This window comes from Hemitrygon akajei, chromosome 5 (assembly GCF_048418815.1).
Source record: "Hemitrygon akajei chromosome 5, sHemAka1.3, whole genome shotgun sequence".
NCBI classification, from domain to species: domain Eukaryota; kingdom Metazoa; phylum Chordata; class Chondrichthyes; order Myliobatiformes; family Dasyatidae; genus Hemitrygon; species Hemitrygon akajei.
In genome coordinates this window covers 167,675,697-167,698,154 of record NC_133128.1, presented here as the reverse complement: position 1 = coordinate 167,698,154, position 22,458 = coordinate 167,675,697, and the positions used below count along the sequence as shown (strand labels likewise).

General features: G+C 36.5%; 1 protein-coding gene across 4 annotated transcripts in view; it reads right to left on the bottom strand.

The window, feature by feature from the left end:
* ttn.2 (titin, tandem duplicate 2) overlaps positions 1–22,458 on the bottom strand; it is a 340,760-nt gene that overhangs the window by 129,530 nt on the left and 188,772 nt on the right. For all 4 annotated transcript variants that reach the window (XM_073047117.1, XM_073047118.1, XM_073047119.1 and 1 more), the window contains 12 exons: positions 22,158–22,226; positions 21,200–21,268; positions 20,228–20,296; positions 17,200–17,268; positions 16,335–16,403; positions 14,399–14,461; positions 13,689–13,772; positions 5,011–5,091; positions 4,198–4,695; positions 3,319–3,399; positions 2,593–2,664; positions 248–2,200 (listed from right to left, as the gene is read on the bottom strand). In XM_073047117.1, the coding sequence (XP_072903218.1) occupies positions 248–2,200; positions 2,593–2,664; positions 3,319–3,399; positions 4,198–4,695; positions 5,011–5,091; positions 13,689–13,772; positions 14,399–14,461; positions 16,335–16,403; positions 17,200–17,268; positions 20,228–20,296; positions 21,200–21,268; positions 22,158–22,226 (3,177 nt within the window). The remainder of the gene's footprint in view (positions 1–247; positions 2,201–2,592; positions 2,665–3,318; positions 3,400–4,197; positions 4,696–5,010; positions 5,092–13,688; positions 13,773–14,398; positions 14,462–16,334; positions 16,404–17,199; positions 17,269–20,227; positions 20,297–21,199; positions 21,269–22,157; positions 22,227–22,458) is intronic.

Below are 22,458 nucleotides of genomic sequence, written 5' to 3'. Positions count from 1 at the left end.
CAATTTAAGACATTTTTTCCCTTGGGAATCATTGGACTACACAGACAAAATACAAGCAACAAACACAAATTTTAGACTTCACACAATTGACGACAATACTTCATGCACACAAAAACAAATTGCATTGCTAGGAGAAATAAACACACTTAACAAAGATGAACACATACAACATTAAGGAACATTGATTTATTTTCTAAAGCACAAGATATGAACAATAAGTTTGGTAGATTTGCAGCAGTCCCCTCACCTCGTCGTTGGAAAGGCTTTGAAGGAGTCTCAATTGCACCTTCTTGTACTTCTTCATCATCTTCATACTCCCAATCAACTGATGAGCCACCTTCCTCCTCTTCAGTTAGCTCCCATTCCTGTAATTCTTCTATTGACATTTCTTCTGATTCTACTTCATAGTCTTCTGATGATGATACTACTTCAGAAGGAACTTTCTTCATGTGCACTATTTCCTGCTCTTTTTCTGCTAAACTCTCTTTGCCAGCTTTAAGGTGTGCAACATCCCTAGGAGTGAGTACTTTTTTTACAGGTATTTTCTGTGACTTTTCTTCTGCTACAACTTCCTTTGAGGGAACCTTCTTCAATTCTATATTTTCCTTTTGATCTTCCAAAACTGGAATTTCTCCCTTCCTAGTTTTATAAGTTGCTGTATCAGCCAAATCTCTGGGAGTCAATACTTTCTTTACTGATATTTTCTGTGGCTTTTCTTCCATAGCAATACCTTTCGAAGAGACCTTTTTCAACTCTACATGATTTTTGTCTGCTTCTGACACTGGGCTTTTTCCCTTTAAATCCCTTGGTGTCAATACTTTTTTCATAGGTATTTTCTGTAGCTTTTCTTCTACAACATCTTTTGACGTCATTTTCTTCAACCCCACATGATCCTGTTGTTTCTCTTGTTCCTGTAAAACTGTGGTTTTTCTTTTGTCAATTTTAGCACCTGCAATTGTTTTTTCTTCTTTAGAAACTGCTGTAACCTTTTCAGACAATTTTTCAATCTTTTGTGGTTCCTTTTCACCTGATGTTTTTCCTTTCAAGGGAATATCTTTCAGAAAGGCCATTTTTTGTTCCTCTTTTGTAACAGGAACTTTCCCCTTACTAACTTCTAGAGGAATTTCATCACGTTTTTCTTTAGGGGAAATGATTTTTTTATCAGGTAATATCTTGGGAATATCAATCTCTTCTGTGATGAATTTAGGTACTCTTGTTGATGGAGTTGTTTCGAAACCAAACTCTCTGGGTACACCCTCAATTGGAAAAACTTCTATATCTTTAGATATTCCTTCTTTGGAAGGTGGTTCACTTCCTGGTTTAGGAATACTTTTGGGTAAATCAACTTTTGTGAGGTAAGGATGTTCTGTTTTCTCCCCAACAGGCGGAGAGAGTGTACCACGTTTTCTCAGTATAACATGCTTTTCTTCTTCCTGTTCTGCAAGTAATTTTCCAGGCCTTGTCAATGGGGAAATGTTCTCCTTCTCAGCACCAGGTATTTTAGCTTGTCTTATTGACTTTTTCTCCCTATCGGTTATCTTCAAAGGAACTGCTTCTGATTCAGTTACAATAGGTATCTCTTTACTTTTATCAACTTTAGGAACATCATCAATCTTTTCCAATGTTACTTGTTTCTCCATAACTTTTTCATCAATGTGTATTTCATGAATTTTCTTTGATACACTGTGTTTTTCCTTTAATGCTTCTTTTTTAGGAATTGTCTCAAGCTTTTTGAATTGCACTTTATCTGTTTCTTCCTTTTGTTTAGGGATGTAATCAGGTTTCTTTAGTGCAACTGGCTCTTTATCCACTTCTTTTGGTGGTACCCTACTAACTATTTTTGGTAATATTTTGTATGTTTCATCCTTTTCAAGGGAGATTTTCTCTTTATCCTTGTCTATTTTAGGAATCTCATCAACAATCTGTAAAACTATATCTTTTTTTGTTTCTATCTCTTCTAACATTATACCTGGTTTCTTTGGCAATTCATCAGCTTCAATTTCTTTAAGGCTTTCAGTAGATTTCCTGAGGTTTAACCCTACTTCTTTGTCATCTTCTTTATGGGGTCTCACTTCTTCATATTTCGTTTTCTCAAGAATCTTACTACGTTTCTTCAATATTGAAATTTCTATATCTTCTATTTCTTTTGGAATTTGGACTGAAGGTTTTAGTTTCAAAGATGGCTTGGATTGTTCTGCAGCTATAAAGGGTTTCATATTCAATTTAGTGATAAATCAGCAAAGACTTCTGCAATCCCCAAAAAGAACAGTCTAACATCAAAATAAAAGTTATAGTCTAAAAACCACACTGGTGTTCTCCAAATATAAACATACAGTGAAACTATTCCAGAATCAACAAAATTTAAAAATAAAAACACATTAACAGAAAGAATCACAAGACAAGTTACATAATTTTTAACTATTTAAGTAGACTGAAGAGACAATTTGATACAACTAGAACACAACATTTAGGATCCAGTGGAAATCTATATAACTTTAAATTTAACACACAAATATAAACAGAGAATGCACATAATACATTTTTGAATTGAATATTTTAAATTTAAATACAATAGGATTCAAGAAATTGTACCTTTAGCAGGTTGCTTGACTGGCCCCGGTGTAGTGATGGGGAGTGTAGTAATAGGCACTTCAGTTTCTGGCTCTTTGGAAATAGCATCAAACATTGTATTACCATAAAAGTTGAATCTTAAAATACAAGACTATATGGAGATTACTGTATCCTTAATATTATTAATAATGCTTGAAACATTTTTACATGTTATCTCATTGGCTCAGTCCCTAAAATTTTGTTGGTAATATTTTGATGTGCACTATCCTTCTACTTTATATAACAGGTCAATTAAAAAGATTAAAAAAATATATTCTCAGTCAATTGGAAAAATTATTTACTTTCTGTCTTGGAGAAAAGAATAGCTTTCATTGAGAGCAGACAACAAAAATATAAAAAGTAAAACTGCAAAATTATATCACATTATATTCATATTGCTTTTTTAACTTTCAAAGAAGTAATCAAGCGCAATGAGATTAAATTTCAGTTTCAGAGTTACTATACAACATTTACATTTATTATAACATTTTATTACCAATTAAGACTGTAAAAATGTTTCCTGGTGGTAAAATTAAGACAATAAATGAGTTAATAAAAAAAATTAAAGGCAAGTATCATTAATTGAGCAATGGAATGGGGAAACACAAGAACTAAACAACAGTAAATGATTAAGTGTGATGAAATGTAAAATGTAGTATGGAATTTGCACCAGTGACACAAGATGATGAGTGACACTCATTTGTGTACCTTCCATCGATTCCAAATCTTGTTTCACTGGAACAGTGACTAGATCATCTTTAGGTTCAATCTTCTCAGCAACTGTAGTCACTTCAAAAAATATTTTTATTCAAATGTTTAGTTTTTATGTATATGTTTTAAATCTCTGGCAATATTCACTAAAACAAATGAGCATGTTTAATGCTCAGTTATTAACAATGTTCCAGAAGTAACTATGGTCTTTTGGAACATTATTAATGAAGGCAATTTGAATAGCCATTTCTTTATTTTATTGGATGAACTTAATAAGCAATATTTGAGGGTTAATTATTTTTATCATTTAAATTTGCACATATAGATACATATAGGTACAATAATCAAAATAATGGCAAAGATGTAACAATAAACATTGGGCCCATTAGAAGTCATCCAGAATTATTACACTAATGTTGAATCTGATCTCAGTTGGGCAAGAAATAAAAATCTTTCTGTACAGTCTTACTTTCTATGTAGTCTTTGTGATTAATCTCCAACAAGGCCTATCATAGTCAAGATTTATATCAAGATTTAGCTGGTAGTATATCTTTAATGAGAGAGACTCTTCACCTAGTAACCAGCAATAATGAAGGAATTTCCATTTAGATAAGATGGGTTTTATGAAGTATTCCAAAAATTTTTGTTCTCAAAAATCAAAAGCATCAAAACAAATCTCAATAACATGATGCAAAGCAAGACAAGAAAGAAGAGATCCAGTGTAACTAGAAAACATTTGACATGAAGTTGTTAACACTGGACATAAAACGTTATAACAAGTAAGGGGCTTGTAAAGAACCTTCATAATCATTTTCATCGATTGTGAGATTCAGCAGCTACTTTTAAACAGAATCTTCCAATAAATTAATTTTATACCTTTCTGTGTAGTAACTTGCATCTTTATTGGAGGTGTAACTTCAACAATGTTTTCTTGTGCAATCTTCTTATCAGTATCAATAATTTTGCTGGGTAAAATTTTCTTGTCAATTTTAACAACTTCTTCCCGTAAAATATTCACAGTGGGCTCAACACCTTCATCATATAAAATTATCTCATCAGCTTCAACAGCTTCCTGTAAAAGCTTCTCATCTGTTTCAAGTATTTCTTCAGCTAAAATCTTTTCCATCTGAACAGTTTCCTTAGGTAAAATCAACTCATAGGTTTCTGCACTTTCCTCATATAAAATGGATTCATCAACTGCGACGGTTTCTTCAGTTAAAACGTTCTCATCAGTATCAACAACCTCCTTAGCTAAAATGGTGCCATCAACCTGATCAGTTCTTTCATATGGAATCTCATCAAACTCAATAATCTCCTCATCATAAATCATTTTTTCAATTTCCATAGTCTCTTCAGGTAAAGTCTTCTTGAAAGCTTCAGAGAGTTTGAAGAAAAAAGTTTCATAATTTTAGTTCAAAGTTTAAAAATATAGATAAAAGTATGAAACAAACAAACCTTACCACATAGAATGAAGTGACACTTTTACAAAAATGGACATAAAAATTACAAAACTGCCACAAAACAAGAAGACATTAAAAAATCAAGAAACGTAGAAGATCATGATGAAAAAGGTTACAGCACTAGAAACAGAAGACTCTGGTTACTGGATGACATCTATGGCACATTGAGATTATCATCAGTAATACACGTGGTAAGATTATGCAGTTGAAGAAATTGTTGGTTTAGTACCTTTTACTGCAATAACTTTGGTTTCTGCAAAGGTGATTGGAGCAACTTTTTCAGGCATTGGTTTTCTGGCAACTTCAGACACTTTAAAGACATTATTAGAATTGTTGTAAGCTTCATTTAAACATATTTTAACAGCAAAATATATTAATAAAATACATATAATCTTAAGGAATTTTACAGGATTTACAAATCAGGCCTTTGGCTCAACAGCTTTTTTCTGATGCTTATACACAAAAAGCCTCTTCCTTCCTTAACTTATCTAATTCCATCAGTATATCTATTAATTTCTTTCTCCCTTAAATACTTAAATAGCTATCCATAGCTTACTCATTTTCTTTTCTTTTCAAATGTCCTTCCCAATATTTGGAAACCCTTAGTTCTATTTTGTTCCTCCTAATTCTCTTTGAAAAGTTGATACCTCCTTTTGTAGTGGAATTATGCCCTGTATTCCAAAGGAGAGTCTATCAAAGTTTTTATATAGTTTAACAATACCTATCAATTCTTCAATATGATTCCATTGAAATAAAAAAATGCACTTGTTTGCAAAAGAATACTTTTTTATTTGCATGATTCCTTCAGTTGTTTATAGCCTATGCTTGGGAAATGACCCCATAAACTCTCAAACTCCACCTCTTCTAATTACTTTCAAAAGCTGATTTTACAACCATCTGTTTGCTTAAAACTATTGTTTATGGGTCACTGTCTATTTTTAATCAGATTTGAAATGTAGCTAAGTCTTATTTTACTAATGTCTGTTAATGCTCAAGCCTATACATCAAATTTTGCACATATATTACAATGCACAAAGATGTTTTTCAACACACAACACTAAAACAGTAATGGACAGGGTAAGACGTGACGCACATAATTGCAAGTATTACAGATAACATCAAACCTATAACCCAGCATAGCACTGGTACCACTAAAAGAAATAAAAGAATATTGACCAAAAGTGTGAAGACACTGGGTAGATCATTAAGAGATTACTCTCCACAAGAAGTAAGTTGTTCTCCTTATTTGAATTATTTCTCAATCCAAATTCTGTCAGAAATATGAGGTAAAAATTTCTCCAGGTTAATAGTTAATCTAATTCATACCAGACTATGTTGACAGAATAAAATAGTTGTAATTCGATGTCCAATTGAAAATTTTGCAGATATTGAATTATCATATCTTGAATTATGTTACAGAACACGAGGCAAAATTTCAATCTCCATTGCTTGTGCTATAATAGATTGCTCATTTAATTGTTTCTCAAAACTTGATTCCACTGAAGTCAATGGAACTGAATTTCACAATTGAAATACATGACACACCTGGAAAAATTTCTACCCCATTTCATTCTCAACCCTACAATCAGAAAATTACACAAAATGACAAATATACAAAACAAACAAATAGCACAATATATATAAAAGCTGTCTGTATATATAAAAGCTGCTTTCAACTGTTGTTAAATCTCACATTAAGTAAAATCAGGACATGAAGGGATACGGGGAGGGGGAGGCAGAGATTGGGTCGAGAGGAAAAATGGATCAGTGATAATGAAATGGTGGAGCACACTCAATGTGCCAAATGGCCTAAATCTGCTCCTATGTCCTATGGTTTTAAATAATATTGTGATTCATTAAAATATTTTAAAGAAAATCTTATTAATATTAAGCCTTAAGTAAAATTGATAAACCTAAAGATTAAATGAATAATTAGAAAACATCAGAAAAATAACTTTAGAAATAACCTTTTTAAAATAAGATGGTTCAGCACACTGTAATAATGTTTCATATTCCATATTTGTTAAATAACACATTGTAGTATGATTGTTTACTCTTGTGAATCTAACTAAATTTCACTACATTTCTGAAAAATACCAGACCAGGTCACCAGAATACTAGAAAGCTAAGGAAGAATATCATAATTGGCCTTACATTAATTCCTGTTTGCAGACTTTTATCACATTCTTTGTTGAAATGTTTCTGTATTGAATATTTTTTGTAACTTATGCTTCATTACATACAATCTTTTGTAGCTCCTACTATCATTATCATCTTTTATTGTTTTTGTATCTTTTCCTGTTATTGCCAGTATCTGCCAATTTTGTTTTTCTTTGCGTCTTCTTTTATATTTATGTTATTTTTATGTCCTTTAGAAACCTGTTCCTGGCTTTTTACTGGCAGGTACAACTCTTGCTGCTAAGTGACATTAACCAAATTAGTATGACATTACACTCAGACCCTGCTTAACGCTGAGGATGTGTTCTTCGGAAATGGAATGCAATGTAAATCAGCGCTATGTGGGGTCATTATAACATTATGTAGATGGACATGTATGCCTGATTTAAAAAATCAAACCCGAAATAGTTACATGCTGACTTCAGTTCTTTGCAGGAATGGGACCCACTCTCGGGGTTCCATAACTGGCTGTTGTTCAGCACGCGAAGGGTTCAGTCTGAGAGTCCAGCTCGAATTCGGAAGTCTAAGATCTCGGGGCTCTGGAGACGGGTGGATCGAGGATCGGTGTCACGGCAGGAGAGCCACATGTCGTCAGGGGAGTCAGGATATCTGCTGTGGGCCCGAAGACCCGAGATCTTTGCGATCTTCGGACACAGAGCTTGGAAAAAGCAACGTACCAGACTTTTAACATCGTAAACCAGTAAGTTGTTTGTTATGTCTTCCCGCTCACTGGTGAAAAATGGAGACACCTTCTACTCCCTTATTAGGGAGAGAGAATCTGTGGTATGTCATATGCTGGATGAAATGCAAAGTTTTTAGGGTAATTGCAAGTCTGTGTCTTTGCTATTGATTTGCTCACGCTGTGTGCTCGGTGGTGGTACTGATGCTTGCTTTTTTTTGCTGGTGGGGGAAGGAGGGATTGTTGCTCGGTGCTGCTTACTTGCAGGAGGGAGGGGAGTCATGGGGGGGTTACTTTGGGGTTTTTATGTTTATCTGTCGTTCATTCTTTGGGCACCTTTCTGTTTTCATGGATGTTTGCAAAGAAAAAGCATTTCAGGATGTATATATTATACATTTCTCTGACATTAAGTTGGACCTTTGAATGTATGATATATTATTTTATGTATACACAGTAATTCATGGAATAACAAACAGGCAAAAGGCCTAACCTTTACATGAGAGAAGCAGCAACACATTTGCAGCAGCAGTGGAGGAAGCTGGTGGTGGTTACATCTTAGAGGAGGGACCAAGTGGTGGGTCCTCCTCTAACTTTGGCTTCTTCCTGAAGTAGGAGTCAAGATTTGACTGCCTTTACTTAAGCTTTCTCTCATGAAGCAGTTCTCAGTAACAGGAAATCATGTCAAGAACACCTCTTCTTGCTTCACTCCCAATCAAGGTAATTATTGATGAACTGGTCCATGACTTGTGTGATCATGGTGATACTAGTGCTGAGGAATTTAGAGGTGAGGTTTCTTGCTGGTGTTTCTTCTTCTCTGCCCATGTCCTCAGATTCACCCAGGATGAGTTGCTCTGCCAATTCTCAAATCCTTTTGTTATTAAGGCTCTCACCATGAAAATTCAGTAACTCTTCAACACTGCCATCATTAACATCCTCTAATCCCGCTTCACTGGCCAGTTCAACGACGTTTTGGATGACTGGGTCCGCTTGAAATCTAAGACTTTGTTGCATCCTTCTGGCCATAGCTTCTTCACACTCTGTTCATGAAGTTTTAAGTTACTTCATCCCAGGCTGCTTTGAAATTTTCATTATGTTGTACTTTTTCCAAAGTTGCCTGATGGATCCTCTACAAGTTGCTTGAATGTGCAGTGAAGGTAGTTGGCTTTAACATTGGTTATTATGCCTTGATTGATTGGTTGGAGTAATAAAGTGGTGTTGTGTGGAAGGTGTTATGATACCAGCCCCCTCCTTTGTGAGAATTGCAAGAGCCCTAGTGAAAGGGGGGTCAATGACCCGAGAGAGAGAGAGCAAGAGAGAGAGAGAGACAGGCTGAATGGACACAGGAAATGGAAAGACAGCGACGTGCTGGATACCGCATTCCACTGGGACAAAAGCTGGAGACTGTGGCATTGTTCTCAGGAGACACCTGGGAACTGCAGACGTGCCAACTCGCAGGGACATTGTAAAGCCCTCGGGCAAAGTGGGCTGGTTGAGAGAGAGATTGCATCACCTGCAACCTGATTGACACCTGAGATCCCGTGAGGCAGTATAAAGAAGGGTCTGAAAGAGGACGACCCTCAGACGCACCAAGGAGACACCAAGAAGCACGATACCGCTTCCCGTGGGAACGGGAAGCCATTTTGAAATAAGCCACGTGCGTTAAATTCCGAATGCGGGGTTTGTGGCTGGAACCAACGGAAGATCGCTTTTAACTAACAACGGGGAAGATCGCTCCCCTGATTCCATGGATGTTTTGGGCAAGTTTTTCCATTTATCTCTCTCTCTCTCCAACACGTGAAACCAAAAAGGGAAAAGCCTGCAGACTTCAGAGTGACTCTTTATATTTCCAATTGGACTCAGTATTATACCCTAGACAACGAAAGAGCTTATTTCTGAGTGATTATTAATGTACCTGCGTTTTAGATTGAGTATTGACGCATGTTATCTGAATGTTTGTATTAACCTTAATTTTTGTGCCCCTTTATTAATAAAACTTTTGAAAATAGTACCATTGGACTTCAACTGACATATCTATCTTTGCTGGTAAGTGAAACCAGTTACTGGTTTCGTAACAAGTGGGGGCTCGTCCGGGATTTGACACCAAAAAGGGGAAGGTCAGTCAATCGGGATTGTAAGTCAAAAAAAAAATAATTTGGATCTGGTACGCAGGTAGCCAGACAGAAAAACCAGCAAAGATGGACGTGTGTGAATTTATGCTAGAGGTGAGCACCAAATCAGACTTGTTAAATTTGGCGAAGGGGGTAGAGGTGGAAAACGAGCAGGATCAAGCTGAGAGGCAAAGACAGCATGAAATTCGGATCAGAGAGTTAGCAGCAGCCGAGAGAGCGGCAGCGGGGAGAGAAAGAGAGAGGGAGGAGCTAAGGAGAGAGCGGTTTAATGTTAGTCGGGAGCTGAGAGTAGTACCTCCGTTCGAAGAGACGGATGTTGATAGTTATTTCTTGTTTTTTGAAACGGTGGCAGCTATGATGCCGACCCGCAGACTGGCGAGTGCAGTGGGCCCCCCCTAGAGTCCCAAAGCTATCGCGCATGCGCGGTCACACGCAGCCTGTCCAGAAAAGCAGTGAGCAGTTTAAATCGGGCCAGCAGTAATCTGGCCAAGATGTTTTTACCGACCCTGTACCATGAGGGTTCCGAGGGTGGTAAAACAGAAAGCAGTAAAGTAAAAGGGGGTAAGGGAGAGGAAATAGCCCTGCCCTTAGTGAAGAGAAAGGTCCTAGAGGTAGGAACTAAAGTTGAGAAACGGATAAAGTTGTTAAAATGTCCAGAGTTGGACATGGTTAATCTGTCTGGTTTGGCAGAATTGTTTGAAGAAGTTCAGAGTTCTAAAGGTGTTCTCAATGGTCCCGAGAGTGAAATGAGGGCAGTCTTAGAGAGGAAGGGTATCCTTGCTGTGGAGAAGTCAGCTGAAATGGCCGAGGAGGTTGTTTCAGCTCGCAGGGTTGCGCCTTCCCCAACGGGGGGCTGCCTAGAGAGTAACTGGAAGGATCGGGGGACGTTAGAATTTGAAAAAGGTACGGGTATTGAAAGCCTGGAAGGGGCCAATGTCCCGTTTGAGTGTGTCCAAGATGGGGGCGCACGTGGTGCTGAACCAGGTAACAGAGCTCAGGGGAAGTCTGAGGTGTTTGATTCAGGGGGACGGGGCGGCCGTCTTTGTGGATCAGATAGGGTTGGTTCAGTAGGAAAAGGGTTAACCTTGGTAACCGTGGGAAGTGTGAGTTCCACGGTGTTTGTATTCGAGAGTGGGGCCAAGGTTAATGCCGAATTTAAGGGGGGAATGAGGATTGTTGTTGAAGGAGGGTCTGTAGTTCCCAAGTCGAAGGAAGAAATTTTAAACCTGGCAGATCGCTCACAGAGTGAGTCGGGAAATAGTGGGGCCCCCCACTCTATTGTTACGCCAGGGTGGGGTGTGAAGAGGTGGCATTCGAAATGCTACCTGAAAGAGGAGTTGGAATTAAAAACAAATAGCCTGAAGGGTCTTGACAGTTTGGGGCATGGTGTTGGAAAAAATAGCCCCGATGAACGAGGCGGGCGGGAGTTCACGCCAAATTACTCAAAGTCCCAACGGGGGGACTCGCCAGAAAAGAGGTGACGGTTAATGGGGATGCCATTTTTTTTTAAACAGCAAAGCAGGTTTTTACGGGTTGCGCCAAAGCCTGTGAATAATAAAGACAGACCTTTGGAGACCTGCCGGCGAAGTAAACCGACCGAAACGATTAGTATTCGCATAAACTTTTGTAGATGCACCTAAGCTAAGATCACACCTCCTCAGTTTTGTTGCTGAAAACAATAAATGAATAGGTGGTTATTGAATTGAAGTCTGATGCTACAAGACTTTAAGATATTAAGATGTTAAGATATTAACTAAAGGGGCACTGTACTTGTTAACTGTTTAGATGCTGACTTGAATGTATAACTGTATTACTCTGTAGTGAAAAGAAAAGCTTCTGTATTGTATTAGATTCAAAATTTCTGTAAGACTGTACCACTCTGGGTTTTAACCGCTGGTAAAAACCTTTTTAAGAGGGGAGGTGTTATGATACCAGCCCCCTCCTTTGTGAGAATTGCAAGAGCCCTAGTGAAAGGGGGGTCAATGACCCGAGAGAGAGAGAGCAAGAGAGAGAGAGAGACAGGCTGAATGGACACAGGAAATGGAAAGACAGCGACGTGCTGGATACCGCATTCCACTGGGACAAAAGCTGGAGACTGTGGCATTGTTCTCAGGAGACACCTGGGAACTGCAGACGTGCCAACTCGCAGGGACATTGTAAAGCCCTCGGGCAAAGTGGGCTGGTTGAGAGAGAGATTGCATCACCTGCAACCTGATTGACACCTGAGATCCCGTGAGGCAGTATAAAGAAGGGTCTGAAAGAGGACGACCCTCAGACGCACCAAGGAGACACCAAGAAGCACGATACCGCTTCCCGTGGGAACGGGAAGCCATTTTGAAATAAGCCACGTGCGTTAAATTCCGAATGCGGGGTTTGTGGCTGGAACCAACGGAAGATCGCTTTTAACTAACAACGGGGAAGATCGCTCCCCTGATTCCATGGATGTTTTGGGCAAGTTTTTCCATTTATTTCTCTCTCTCTCCAACACGTGAAACCAAAAAGGGAAAAGCCTGCAGACTTCAGAGTGACTCTTTATATTTCCAATTGGACTCAGTATTATACCCTAGACAACGAAAGAGCTTATTTCTGAGTGATTATTAATGTACCTGCGTTTTAGATTGAGTATTGACGCATGTTATCTGAATGTTTGTATTAACCTTAATTTTTGTGCCCCTTTATTAATAAAACTTTTGAAAATAGTACCATTGGACTTCAACTGACATATCTATCTTTGCTGGTAAGTGAAACCAGTTACTGGTTTCGTAACAAAGGTAAACCACTTTTATAGGAATTTTATCTGCATTTTTTATAATTGTTTTGATCGTCGATGTAGCCAATTTCAAAAAGGAGCCAACATCAACCTGATGCTCACCAGCTTTCAAACACCGTATCACATACAGTTTTACATCCATGCTTATGCTTTTCCTAGACATCTTAGATGTACTACCCTCACTGGAAGTTGCAGGCCAATTTCCAGACATTATGGGTGAAAAAATGTTCAGCAATTTGCAACTGTTTATTTTGCTAGTTAAGACAAATATTCAAATTTGATGGAAATTTATACAGCTAGTCACTTGATTGCATTAATTGAACCCTAATTGGATTTTCATTTCAGGCTAGAGCAGGAAACGTTTTCAGCCTAGTGATTGGAGACTATAAAATAAATCTCAAAAGAAAAAGAAGAAAATTCTCCTTTGGAGAATCCAACTTCACCCACCCTACACAAATGCCTATAGATTAAAAAAATGACCTGCTATTCTGTTACTGTTGCACTATTATGATAGTTAATATAATGGGGTTGTTGGGCAAATGCAGGGATGCATTTTTCAAATATTTAAACACTAAGCTGTCTTTTGGAGAGATATATACCAAGTCAGTATAAACTAGATTGAAAAGCAAAGTACTCTATATGCTGGCAGCTGGAAATAAAAGCAAGAGTATAGTCAGGAAGTCAGGCATCATGCAGATGCTGTCTTACCTGGTAAATATTTTCAGCAATATCTGGCTTTCATTTGAGGTTTACATAACTGTAAGATCTTACTTTTGCATATTTCATTATTAAAATTATTAATGATTAATAGCTTAACATGATTACAGATTAACTCAATTCTTTATAAATATTTGTTAGTTAGGGCTTCATATTCAAATGTATTTGTTGTGCTCAAATTAACTAGAAGTTATAAATTTACTCTAATATCAAAGTAATGTCATCAAAAATAGACTGAAAAAATGGTGAAAGCAGCCATTATATTGTTTGAGACAAGGGTAATAAAAAGTATTAAGACAACAAAGGAAATAGTATTTGCACAACATTACTGACATATAAACAAAAGTATTCTTACAAACCAGCCAAGCACTGGTAGAGTTCAAAGAGAAAGAAGAGTGTTTATATTAGCACATTTGTGTGCTAGTAATCTGTACCTTTTCTATCCTCTTCTTGAATGGACACAACTGTTTTTGAAACAGTGATAAGTGCAGGTTCAGCCTTCTTGACAACTTCAGGTTCTTCAAATTTTATTTTTAAATAAATTTTCACATTGAGAATTCAGTAAGAAAAATAGAAGCAGTCACACAAAGAACAGACAACAGAATAAACAGAGGAGAAAAAAGAAAATGCTTAGTATGACCTGAAAAGTTGACTTTGAGATATGAGAGAGCATGACAAACATTTATATTCAGTGGTGTTTTTAAAATTTGAAAAAAAAACTATGAGCTTGCTTTTTTAATTTACCAAAATTTGGAAACCTTAAAAAGCAAATCTGAAGGGTTAAATAATTAGAACTTCCTTTCACTTCAGGAACCGTACAGCAAATTTAAAATAGACTCAATAAAATGGTTAGAAAATCAAACAAAATTGGAACAATGTTAACCCATTCATTATAATAATTGTATCTTAGTGCAGAACTACCATTTATTATCTCTAAGATATTAATCTAATTCAGAATTAACAATATATTTACTGATAATAATTTTGAACCTTTTAAGGTCATTGTTAAGTGAACATATAGCAGTGTTGGAATCAAATTATGAATGCAACAAATGGTGTACAATTGGTGTTGAATAACCCAACATAAGTTTCGTGTGTTTCCTGTCATTCACTTTGCCCCCACTTTGTTGGTGTGTAGTTTTACCTTTTTCTGGTGCAGGTTTCTCATCTTTTCTTGGAATAGAAACTGGCTTAACTTCTTCAGCAACTGTTTTGTTAGGAATATCAGCAATGTCAAAAGATATATTTTATTTTAAAATTTAAACTACTAAAATATATGCAATATTTAGCAAAATAAAAATTCAATCTGGACACTTCATAACATACTTAATACGTCATAGAGACTGACTTTTATTAACTCAATTAACAAACTAAGCTTAATAGCAAAGAATAAGCACATCACAATTTTTTTTAACTAAAACTACATTGCCTCCAAGTTAACCTGGTGCAAAGTAATCTAGTGTGTGAGAACATTTTGGACATTATACCAATTCTAATATATTCAAAAGTCATGTGTTAGCTTCTACTCCATCCCTTAAGAGGTTCTATTTTATTGGATGATTGACAAAAAGAAAAAAAGGCATTTATTTTGAGAATTAAGATATCTCATCAAATGAAAATGTAGTCATTCTGTTTAACAGGACTGTTGCAGGTTCATCTTGTAATTGATGAAACTTAAATTTACATTTTTTGCACTAAATGTTAATAACATAGTAGTTATTTATTTATTTGTTATCAACTTCACATTGCACAAATGAATCACAACCAGAGCTTTGCAAATGAGTCCCCACAATTCTTTTAGCTTCATGAATTAATTATTATCCTATAAATTTGTTTTTTATGAAGTGATAAATTTGTACTTTTGTCTATTGTTATTTTCTGTTAATCAATTATACGTATTTTATGAAGGAGGAAAATATTTCACAAGGTTAAAATAACTTAAAAAGTTTTAGTTGGAGGTCACGATTACTTTTTCTATTAATAAAAATCTCCTCACACAAGCTCTGAATGAGAGTAAACTCTAGAAACCACTTGGTTGAACTAACAGTCTTCAAAATAGTACTACCCACTCCTTATCAGCAGGATCGAGGTGGAGAGGGTCAGCAGCTTCAAGTTCCTCGGCATTATCATTTCAGAGGATCTGTCCTCAGTCCAGCACGTAAGTGTCTTTACACAGAAGTCACAGAAGCACCCCTACTTTCTTAGAAGATTTGGCATGTCATCTAAAACTATGGCAAACTACTGTAGATGCATGGTGGAAAGTATATTCACTGGATACTTCGTGGCTGGGTATGGAAACACCAATGCCCTTGAATAGAAAATCCTACTATAAGTAGTGGATACAGCCCAGTCCATCACCACTAAAGTCCCATTGAGCACATCTACAAGAAAGCAGCATCCACCATCAGGGACCCCACCAACCAAGCTATGCTCTCTTCTTGCTGCTGTCATCAGGAAGGAGGTACAGAAACCTCAGAACCCACACCACGAGGTTCAGGAATTGTTATTACCCCTCAACCATCAAATGCACTCATCCAAACACTGAACTGTTCCCGCAACCTACAGACTCACCTTCAAGGACTCTTCATCTCACGTACTCGTTATTTATTGTTTATTGATTATTATTATTTTGTCTGTTTTTTTTTACTTTTTGTATTTCCACAGTTTAGTTTTTTTGGGTGTTTTTTCATTGATTCTATTGTGTTTCTTTCTATTTACTGTGAATGCACACAAGAAAATGAACTTCAGAGTAGTATATAGTGACATATACAGTTAAGTACTTTAGTAATAAATTTACTTTTATCTTATTTGTGTTTTATACTGATAGTTACTAACAGATCATGTTCTGAAATTATTGAAGACTTGGTCATTGACAACAATGACCAAACTGAGAGAATTTCATTTGTTTATCATTGTTAGCAAAACTAATAGTTGGCTCTTAACCTTTATTTCACTACAGAATCTACAACCTATCTGAAGATGTGTTAGGTCCTTGACTGTACAACTGATTTTATAACAAAAATAACCAATAGTCATAAAATATTAACACAAGCATTTAAAATTAGAAAAAAACTACATACCTTTTTCTGGAATAACCTCTTTCTTTGGTTTCAATGGTTCAGGAGCTGGCTTCTTAGGAACTTCTGGTACTTTAAGAAATACAATTTTAAGATTAAATACAACACTGTAACCAAATGTAAAATATAACAAGTTAAAACAGCACAAGCACATGTGACAGAGAAATTAGGCATCCAACATTAACATAGTGGATGAAAACTTGGCTAACCACTGGTAAGCAGAACATGGATTATTACTTTGCAAACAGTAGTTTATACAGCTCTTAAAACAGAAGAAAACATGGTAATACTTAGCAAGTCAGGCAACATCTGTGAATAGAGAAAAAGATGAACTTTCATCAAGATCAATGAAATGAAATTGCACCAATTCTGATGGTTCATCAGCCTGAACCATCAAAATGTTTTTGTTATCTCTACGAATGCTGCTAGAACTGCTGAGATTTGCAGTTATTTCACAGATGCAACAGATTCTGTAGATGCTGAAAATCTTGAGCACAAACACAAAATGCTGGAGGAACTCAGCAAATCAGGCAGCAAAAACAGTCGACATTTCGGGTCAAGACTCTTAATCAGGGCAAAAACAGAAGTGAGCTGAAGCCAGAATAAGAAGGTGGATCACAGGGAATGAGTACAAGCTGGAATGTGATATGTGAGACCAGGTGAGGGGATTGGTAGGTGGGTGGGACGGGTTTTCAAGTAACAATGACATTTACTTCCCTGCTGAATCTCCAACCATCATAAAAATTGGTTACATCCTTCATTATGCATAGTGTTTACAACAACAGAATAGAATAAAGAATTAAAAAGTATACAGGCACTTATTTCACACACAAAAAATTTTCAGTTAAATCCACAAAAACTTATCTACCTTTTTCTGGAGCGACCTCCTTCTTTGGTTTCAATGGTTCTGGAGCTGGCTTCTTAGGAACTTCAGGCACTTTGAGAAATGTCACAATTTTATGATTAAATACAACTGTCATAATCAAAGGTACCAAAGTAACAAGCTAAAATTGCACAAATATATGTGACAGAGATCATTAATAATTTCTCTTCTACTACAAGTACACTGGAGGAGAACAGGCTTGCAGAATAGTTTACATTACTTGTATGTGCTCATTCAGCACTTGATATGCAACAGGTTACATTGGTCTGAAACTGGAAAAAGATAGGAATACTCAGCATGTCAGGCAGCATCTCTGAAGAGAGAAAGAGTTGATCGTGTAGTTCAATAACTTTTTATCAAGACCAATAAACTGAACTTTTATGACTTCTGATGCAAGTTCATCGACCTGAAGCAATAACACTATTTCTCACCCCATAAATGCTGCTGGACTTGCAGAAAATTTGTAGCATTTTCTGATTTAATTTCACTTTTCAAGCACTTGCAGCTTTTTTTTGGCTTTCAATACATTTTCATTTTTACTTATTGGCTTCAGGTTTTGGAAGAGCCCAGTAACGTGTGTGACAAGAGCAACTTAAGACCAGTAAGAAGTGGAAAGGAAAGTGCTGACAGAGATAGCTGGTATTTAGGACATTTTCTCAGGAGGTAGCAGGCATAAGGAAAGACAGAGCCTAATAGGAAAACTTGCTTCGAGTAAATGAAAGCAACATGGGAAAAATAATAATGATCTGTAAAGAGGTTTTGTATGTGAGTTCTGTTGTATTACACAAGTTATTTTCACTGCTCATTTTATTTATGTGCTTAAGGATAATGTCTATTCACCTCAGTTTAACACTTTGATTCAGTTGTTTCAGAATTTCACTCATATCACAGCTGTAATCCTCAAACACGCAACTCACAACTTTGAATATATTTCCATCTAATAATTATGACAGCTGCAATGCTGAAACATACTTCAGTATTTTTACTTCACACCACATTCTTCTTTCTTGCAAGAATTAGCACTATAAGCACAGATGTCAGAATTAAATGCAGGAGAGAAAGCACGCTTACAAATTTTAACCTCCATGGAAAAGACAAGGGAAAAGGAATCACAGCAGATACAGCCACTTCTCCATTCTCCATCCAGCAATTTCTTTATACCTGCTCTTGCTTCTATATTCATTTCAGCACCCCAGAACTGCCATATTTCCAGCCAGAAATGGAAGAGTAAGATAGCATAGTGATGAAGGGGCATTGTGAGTGAATTTCACATGCATCTCCAAAAGTAATACAAGGTGTCAGAAGGCAGCTGGCATTTAGCTGAATTGACTCCAGATTTCCTTGGAGAACAAACTGAAGCAGCTCTTTCCTTGGAAAGATTAATGGCAGACTGCATCATCTCAACATAAAAAGTGTCAGTCTGCACAGTCCTGCAGAACAGTTTGTTTTGAAGAGGATACCGCAAGGCCCAGGACATGATGGCTCTGCTTCCCTTTCTTCATAACAAGAATAACTCTGACACGATGATAATGTTGTTGGAGGATGAGGCATTCAACAATGAGTCTTGATACCTAATCAAATGAGTACTGCAAACTTATCTAGAGCAGTTTAGGCAGTATAGGTTTTGCTTCATGTTCTGTTTCATGCCCTTTGTGGCAGGAAGACTCAAACTTAATCCTTACTTTATACCTATGCACAGGATATACAGTACAGAGCTGCTTCAAATGATGTCTTGAATGAACAATCCTCCTCACCCATAGACACCACTTGCCTTGTTATGATAAAGAATAGGGGCAGTGAAGAAGGGGCTAAATTATTGTTGCAAAATTAAGGAATTTTGACAACTGCAGGGATAAAAGGCATTCACTTAACCATAGGGATACACCGACTCGACACCGATGGAGTTCATTAATTCCAGTTCACTTAATTGGCTGAGGGTCACAAGTAATGCAAAGGAAACAATGTATAAGTGGGAGAGTCATAAACATGAGCACCTGTTAATAGTCAACAATGATTAAGTGGAACAATTTTCAGAAGTTCTCTTTTGCCAACAAATCAAGTTCAAGCTCAAATTTAATTGTCATTCAACCATGAATACCTGTGAACATTGCCAAATGAAAGTGTTACTCTGGGGCCAAGGTGCAAGCACACTACCAACAATCATATACAGCACAAGGCACATATAAGATAGCAGTAAAATAAAAAATATAGTCCAAGCCCTTGAGTCCATGAATGTTGCAGATGTCTGCAGTCGGACACTATATGGTTACATTCTACTGAGTGAACACTGGGGGCAGCACTGACTCCAGCATGGATGCTGCACCACACCGCCACTGGCACATCGACTCTGATATGTCCAACTCTCCTGGGTGGCCGTAAACAGGCTTCACCGTGGTTTGAGGCCTAGTCCCGGCTACAACCAAGGTCATGTTACTTCACCACAGTCTGCCAATAAACCAGTGAATTGGATGAGCAGCATTCCACATTAACAATGTCCAACAGGGTCTTGCCATCACAGGAAAAATGACTAATATGATCACTCTTTGTTAAACTGCTCACCCCCTTTGCTCCCCTGAAGCCTCTCTGATGTAAGCAGCAGCACGACCAACAAGTCCAGCTCCTTCAGTTTTCCCATCAATGAGCAACTTGTTGATGGTATTTAAAATTCTTAATGTGCATCAGGGTCTTGTGATTGTAAAAATAATAAGCTTAAAAAAGACAATAACACCTTTGGTTGACCCCGTTGGAGTCATGCAAACAAGCACATTGCCATCATACTGGAAATCTTATAATCATCCAATGGAATAATCCTGACATTTAATTTCCTACCGAGTCTCCAGCCATCAGAAAAGTTGGTTATACCCTTCATTGTGCATAGAATTTATGACAACAAGAAAAACACATAAATATATCAAGATAGACAAAGATGTAGAATAGAATTAATAATTAAAAAGTGGTGCTGTACTTATTTCACACAAATAAGTTTAGCATTTAAATCAACAAAAGTATCTACCTTTTTCTGGAGTGACCTCCTTCTTTGGTTTCAATGGTTCAGGAGCTGGTTTCTTAGGAACTTCGGGCACTGCAAGAAATGTCACAATTTTATGATGAAATACAACTGTTATAACCAAAGGTACCAAAGTAACAAGGAAATATTGCACAAATATATGTGACAGAGTAATAAGATTACTGATAATTTCTCTTCTACTACAAAAGCAGTGGAGGAGAAATTGACAAACCACTGAGAACAGGTTTGCATTTGTTCTCCGAGGAAATCTGTAATCTCCTCAGCTGGAAGTCTATTGGAGCTTATGCCTAAACTGTGTCTAATATGAAGAGTCTGTACAAGAACACTAGAAGAGGCTAAGGTATATGGAAAATAAACACTAATATAATGTACAGAAGTAACTGAATTATTTTTATCAGAACATTTTGGTATATGTGCATCCAGTTGGGTTCATCTTCCTAATGACAGACTTGACTGTCGAAAGCCAAGGAAAATGGGGCTTTGACAAATGTAGTCTACAGAGGACGTTACTTAGATCGCTTTTTACACAATCACTTCCTCTTCCATTGTTTTACTCCGCTTCTTGTTTCACTAATCCACACTTCTGCTTTTTTGATTTCCATCCAGTAGGTGGCAGACAAGAACAGATCCATCCTGATATAAAAGTTACTGCCGAATAAGTACCTGTACCTAGTATTTATCAAGAATGATCAACGAAGTCATTTTCCTAAGTTCGCCCATAAATCATAATTAGCAAATGGAATAATCTGCTATTTATGTTTCCACTGAAACACCAGCTATCATAAAGATTGGTTACACCCTTCATTGTGCAGAGTTTACAACAATAGGAATAACGCATAGATATTTCAAACTAGACAAGACCACAGAATAGAATTAATAATTAAAATAATAACAAAGTTATTATTTACAGGTACTTATTTAAACATGTTTAGCATTTAAATCAACAAAAGTATCTACCTTTTTCTGGAGTGACCTCCTTCTTTGGTTTCAATGGTTCAGGAACTGGTTTCTTAGGAACTTCAGGCACTTCAAGAAATATCATAATTTTATGATTAAATACAATTATCATAACCAAAAATACCAAAATAACAAGATAAAATAGCACAAATATATGTGACAGAGCAATGAGATAATATAATTTCTCATCTACTGCAAATGTAGTGGAGGTGAAATTGACCAACCGCTAAGAACAGGTTTGCATTTGTTCTCTGAGGAAATTTGTAATCTCCTCAGCTGGAAGTCTGTTGCTGCCAATGCCTATGTTGTGTCCAATATGAAAGACTGTGCAAGAACACTAGAAGAAGCTAAGATATATGGGAAAAAGCAGTAATATAATGTACAGAGGTAAATAAATTATTTTCATCAAAACATATTTTAGTATATGTGCTTCCAGCTGGGATTTATCTTTCTTTTGACTGACTTGACTGTCGAAAGCCAAGGAAAATGGGGTTTTGACAAATGGGTTCTACAGAGGACATTACTTAGATCACTTTTTACATGATCACTTCCTTTTCAATTGTGTTACTCTGCTTGTTTCACTAATCCACACTTCTGCTTTTTTATTTCCATCCAGTAGATGGCAGACAAGGACAGCTCCATCGTGATAAAAAAATTACTGTCGAATAAGCACCTACTATTTGTCAAGAATGATCAACTGAAGTCACTCACTTTCTTAAATTCATTAATAAATTATAACTAGCAAATGGAATAATCCTGACATTTATTTTCCCACTGAAACTCCAGCTATCTTAAAGATTGGTTGCACTCTTGATTGTGTATAGAGTTTATAACAACAGGAATAACACATAAGTATATCAAACTAGACAAGAACATAGAAAAGAATGAATAATTCAAACTGATTAGGTACTTATTTCACACAAATATATTTAACATTTAAATTCACAAAAGTATCTACCTTTTTCTGGAGCGACCTCCTTCTTTGGTTTCAATGGTTCAGGAGCTGGTTTCTTAGGAACTTCAGGCACTTCAAGAAATATCACAATTTTTTGATCAAATTAAATGATCATAACCAAATTTACCAAAACAACAAGCATAAATAGCACAAATATATCTAAGAAAGTAATGAAGAAACTGATAATTTTTCTTCTACTACAAATACAGTGGAAGAGAAATTGACTAACCACTGAGAACAGGTTTGTATTTGTTCTCTGAGGAAATCTGTAATCTCCTCAGCTAGATATTTGCTGTCTTCCATT